Source organism: Dermacentor albipictus, chromosome 7 (assembly GCF_038994185.2).
Source record: "Dermacentor albipictus isolate Rhodes 1998 colony chromosome 7, USDA_Dalb.pri_finalv2, whole genome shotgun sequence".
Taxonomy (NCBI): Eukaryota; Metazoa; Arthropoda; class Arachnida; order Ixodida; family Ixodidae; genus Dermacentor; species Dermacentor albipictus.
In genome coordinates, this window is record NC_091827.1 from 81,087,793 (window position 1) to 81,093,250 (window position 5,458).

General features: G+C 43.4%; 1 protein-coding gene across 1 annotated transcript; it reads right to left on the reverse strand.

The window, feature by feature from the left end:
- Positions 1 to 1,485: 1,485 nt before the first annotated feature.
- LOC139047856 (uncharacterized) lies at positions 1,486 to 5,114 on the reverse strand. The gene is made up of 4 exons (XM_070521997.1): positions 4,913 to 5,114; positions 4,746 to 4,849; positions 1,650 to 1,914; positions 1,486 to 1,610 (listed from the first exon to the last, which is right to left on the reverse strand). The coding sequence occupies exons 1-4, from the start codon at positions 5,112 to 5,114 to the stop codon at positions 1,486 to 1,488; spliced, it is 696 nt and encodes a 231-aa protein (XP_070378098.1).
- Positions 5,115 to 5,458: the final 344 nt, after the last annotated feature.

Below are 5,458 nucleotides of genomic sequence, written 5' to 3' on the forward strand. Positions count from 1 at the left end.
GCCGGTGCTCGCGACCCGCAAATCACGCAGGCCTGTATCTTGGCCGCCCGCGAATGCCGCAGCTTCCACGCGCCTGGCGCTAACGGCCAGCACATCTCGAACCCGGCGCTTGTCGCTAGGCGTCGCAGGCGCAGTACGGAGCAGCCTTCGGGCCACTCTAGACAAGTGTAATCGACGCTGTACAACGGTTAACAAAACAAAATAGCCAGTCCTTGGTGTCACTGGGGCAGGACACCTAAAATAAAAATGGGTTTGAAGTTCGCATGCATGCGCAATGGCTCATGTAACCAACCTGTGTTACAAGAAGAGGTGAGCATATAGTGCGTCCGGCTGTGTCGCGCCCCGGCGAATGCGACGTAGGCGGGCGGTTAAATACCGTTGCTGTGGTTCCGGGTTGCCAGACGAGGAATCCGAGGCGCTCCAGTTTTGGTGGGGAGACGATTTCGGCTTGAACACCCGGCTGGATGGAAGGCCTGTGTGTCGATGCTACTTCATCCGATGCGCTTGTTCCCGGAGCACCTTTGACGAGCATTCCAAGCGGGCCGAGCCAGACAGCGAGAGCAACCCGTATTACAAGAAGGGGTGAGCACAGTGCGTCCGGCACTGTCGCGCCTCGGTGAATGCGACGTAGGTGGGCGCATCGCTACTAGATATTTTTCAGTTGTAAAACTCCGCCTGGGAGCGGCTCGAGAACGTGACCCTCCGCCGTCTCCTCTCGCGAGGTGGCGCTGCCGCCATGGTTGGCCCAGTTGGCTACGGAAGCTTCCCAAGGCAGGAGCGCGCCGCCGACTCAATGCCAGATTTTTTTTTTGCTGCTCTGCGTGGCGTTAAATATTGAAAGAATAGCCGTTTTACATTTTGCACTCTGTAAAAAGCAGCTAATAGGTGAATGAAGAGGAGAGTGAGGCTTTTCGTTTGTGGCATCTTGTTTTATGCACACATGAAAAAAAGAATAGGACCGGTACAATGTCGGATTGATGAATATAAGCATGCTGCATCGATATTCGCAAAAGACCCGCTTTCTTGGTTGCTACAGCTACCTTGTGACTGCTCTCTAGTTGACAGTTTTTATCCCTGGAGTAAAAATGCATCCGCATAACAATGAAGAAATTCAGTATTTCGCGCGTGAAAGCGAATATACCCAGGTGAAAATTTCTAACTGGTATTTAACTGGAGTGCAACTGGTTCCAGTTCAACTAGTTTAAGGAACACATTCCCAGTCAGTAACTGGGACCAGTTGCGACCTGGGACCAGTTGGCATCTGGGACCAGCTGCCAACTGGTCGTAGTCCCAGAACCAGCCCCCCTCTGTGCCAGAATGCCCATCTACTCCAGCTCGCTCAAATGATCTTGAACTTGCGCATAATGGTCATCCTAGCACTTCAAACACTCTAAAAGACTCCACGTATAATAAATAACTTTATTATCACAGTTGAGTGACTAGGGTGTCAGTTCTTTGCTTTGACGTAGCATGGTCGTCATTGTTTCAAGGAAACATTCCTCTTCGTTTCTCTGCTTTGATACAATCTTGAATTTTTTCTGACAGTATATTACTTAAGTTTGCAGCTGATGCATCGATGTTGTTTACCCGTGACCAGTGGGACAGGGTTGCTGCAAAATAACAAGTAACAATTGTTACATGCATGTTTCATAACAGCCATATCAATTTAAATGAGATATACACAGCAGACAAACCTTCAACAATGTTGACTTTTTCGGGTGTCAACGCAGGCTTTGGAAGCTCGCCAAGGTTCTTTTTCCTTGGAGCTACGCCCCCCTGGACGCTGCGGGCCGCCAAAACCTTTTGCGACCATATGGCCTGTGCGGTTTCCTTCACCACTAATGTGGGTTTCTTATGACTGAGTATTCTCTTAGCCTGTATTGAGGTCAGGCAAATGCCTCTCTGAAGATGAAACTGTAAAAATCAATAAGAGTGAAGCAACATCTTTCTATGATACTGCTATTGGAAGACACTATGCAAAAAGTTCAACTTAGCACTAGTAACAATGTTACTAGTGCTAAGTTGCACTAGCAATGTTACTAGTGCTAATTAGAATTTAGGTATCTTTAAGCTTGTTGCAAGTGCATTACACCCAGGTGTGTTCATAAGATGTCTAGCTACTAAAAGTGATAGATGCCAGTATCCCAATACAAGCGGCCTGCACTCTCTACAAGCCAGCATATTACCTGTACTGTATAGCTATATTTATGTTACAGCACATTTCACAAATTTATGTTAGCTTTTCTTAGCTTGTTTCTCAGTTTTGTGCCATGTTCATTGGCAGCATGCCAAGATGCTGCACACCGATAAGTGATAGATGCAGCTTAGAGATGTTCTGCAGGCACCTGCTTTGACGACGTTACTATACCTGTTTCATTAGCGAGCAGGCATAGCCTACAAAAATAATAACACCTTGTCATTGGGATTAAACAAGTACTGTGACAAAATATGTGCTGTTAAGCTGGATGTAAAGAAGGTTCGGTAGAGTAAGCCTGCTTGTTTTCATCATAGGGTGCTAGAACTTCCCAGATTAGATGCAAAATATATACTTACAGAGCCATCACGCAAATATGCGAAGTCCTCCCCTGAAAAACATTTACAACATTTGTGAAGGGTGCAGTGCAAGAACTTTCCTACAATTGAAACATGCAAACATGGCTACCTGTCACAGATGGTTCGTCACCAGCTCCACTTGCTGTGCATACGGAAAGAGGGAAAGTTCATGTTTACAACAAATGCTGCACATAAGCATGCCAGTAACTCACCAGTTATTGCTGAAGCTGGTTCCTCTATGAAGGCTGTAAGTCAATGATTCATATTGTTATTACACGTAAGAAATGGAACACAAATGAAACCTTACCCTCAATGGGCCTTTTTGAGTGCAGACTGTCAGTCGCTGTAATTAGGTATGGAAATGCCAGAATTAAGCTCTCATGCCCATAGCAACACATACATCCTTCAACTTACTCTGTACCAAGGGTGTCGTACTTCGCATGGCCATTTCTTTATCTTTGTCAGCGGGAGATTGTTCCAAGGGCTGTATTAAGGAAATGGTGCAGCCTCTTTCAATTTCATTCACATGCAACATTCCACTTCATATAAGCATGCAAAATTAAATAAGATCTATTTGCAAGACACACAGTTTTTATACAAATTTGCAACTTTAAGATACAGAAGCCTTATTTCTTTTTGCCACTAGTACTGCGAGAAAATATTAAAAGGCACCGAAAACTTGAACAAACCTTTCCCTTGATATTCATACCGGGTGCCTTTTCTTTACTATAAATAATTGCTGAAGATTACTTGTAGCAGGTAACATAATTCTAGTGATTGAGCTGGACTAGTAAAAACGTCTGAACATTTCTTGCATGAGAAATTGAAATGACAATTAACAATCAGCCTATTAACAAAAAGTTACTAATCAAATTGTCTAATTGATTGCTATTATGACGCATATTGAAATTTACAAATTGAAGCTGGTAGTTCATAAGATACATGTCCTTGAAACAAATTTGCAGAATGGTGTCAGTTTCGACATATTCACTCCCAAAGTGTGACAAATGACAAAGTACATGGACGCCTCAGTTACTTTTGTTTCATTGCGTAAAATGACCTTTGTTAAGAAAGTGGAACAAAAGTGCATTCTTATCGCAAGTTTCATGGCACGCATATTGAAATGTGCGTGATCCTTACAATTTGTTCCAAGTGGATATGCTTTGCTAACTTACTGGCTACAATTAGTAAATTGCTGTGTTTTGAAGTAATTTTTAAAAGTTAATTAGTTATTATTGTTAAGTAATGTATTATGCTCTTTTATTTCTCATGCAAGTAATGTCTGCCGCTTCAGTTAATCTAGTTCAAGGAGTACTGCAATTGAGCTACCTCAGGTGCCTGTCAATTCTGTATAGTCTAAAAAAGCAACCCTCCATATGTAAGCGTGTGTGTGTGTGTGTGCGTGTATATATATATATATATATATATATATATATATATATATATATATATATGCAAGAGAAATCAATATGCACCGAGGTTGGTCTTGGCCGTCGTCTTTACGGCAGTTTCTACAGCTGAGGTTTCAGCCTGTCTGCTGTGCTGCAGGTCATCAACTGTTAAAATCTTGAACAAGTATTCAACAGACATACATGATTGGAATAAACAGACTGACATAAACATATAAAGAACTTTCTGAGTTTATGTATTAACAAGGAAGACTATATACGTTGTACTTACACCTCAAAAATTTTGAATTGAGCAGCACCTGCTGCGATCTGACTTGTTCTTGAAGGAACATATTATCTTGTTGCAGCTCCATGCACCTTTATTTCCAAAAATTAGTTTTCTTCTTTTCTTCTTTTAATTCTGCCCTCGATATGAGGGAGTCGTCCGAGCTTGAAGACGAACTCACCCGTCTTTTCCGCTGCATAAAAAAAAAAGTTTTGGGTGCTGCACTGAAGCTTCAAAGTGGGGAAAAAAGTGAGTTAACAAGTATTTGCTAGTATGCTCACAGTTTGTTCCGAGATTTTCGGGAAAGCCTGATCCATCTGCTTTTTCAGTATTTGTTCGTACCGGTCTTTCTTTGCTGCAGTCCGGTTGACAACAGTTTTTTTGTTTCTTGCTCCTTGCAAATTTTAGAATACACATGCTCCAAACACTTAGATGATATCTATTTCATAAATCAGCAGTTAAAAGAAAAAGAAAATAAAGACGGGACAAAAGACTTGTGATAGAACACGTGCACTTACAGTGGCCTTTTTAGGCACAGCTTCTTCATCATCGAAGTCCTCATCGATCATCATTTTAGGAATGGGTATTCTTTTCGGTGCTTCTCGAGTTTCTTTCTCTGTAGCTGAAAATGTACGTGCGAATATTAGACTAACTCATCGATCAGGGCAGACACGATTCCACTTACCTCCAAGTCGAAGTATCTGCGCCCGATAATCTCCAGTGTTGTCGCTATCAACTTGGTCCTCCCAGTGTACAACATACACTGTCTTGCTGTCGAAATCTGTCTCGTGCTCCGGATGAAAATCGCGGATGTCATCCACTCGAACAACATGCCGGCGAGTGTCATGCATATGGTCGTGATCCAGGAACCGAACTAGGGCATACATATTGAACCAAATCGCATGTACTACACAACGTGCTAAAATGCGTGCTGCACACTACTGTTAAGAATGGCGAGCTACAAGACAAAATTGCCACCCAATTACGACAAGGGGGCAAGACGCGCATTCCGCACTCTCCGTCGCTACAGCTAGGAGGCGTTCGAAGAAGCGGCCTTTGCGCTGTTAAGAATAGCGAGCTGCAAAGCAAGATTGCCACCCGATTACGACAAGGGGGCAAGACGCGCATTCCGCACCCTCTCCGTCACTGCAGCTAGGAGGCGTTCGAAGAAGCGGCCTTTGTGCTGAAATCCGCCGCCTTCCACCAGCCCCATCGACATTGTGACGGGACG

Bases quoted from the DNA above. Each gene is read 5' to 3' on its own strand.
- LOC139047856 (XM_070521997.1), bottom strand. From the start codon at position 5,114: ATGTATGCCCTAGTTCGGTTCCTGGATCACGACCATATGCATGACACT. The intron at 4,850-4,912 runs GTAAGTGGAATC...GTACATTTTCAG, and splicing joins GCAGATACTTCGACTTGGAG to CTACAGAGAAAGAAACTCGA. The intron at 1,611-1,649 runs GAAACATGCATG...GTTATTTTGCAG, and splicing joins TAAATTGATATGGCTGTTAT to CAACCCTGTCCCACTGGTCA.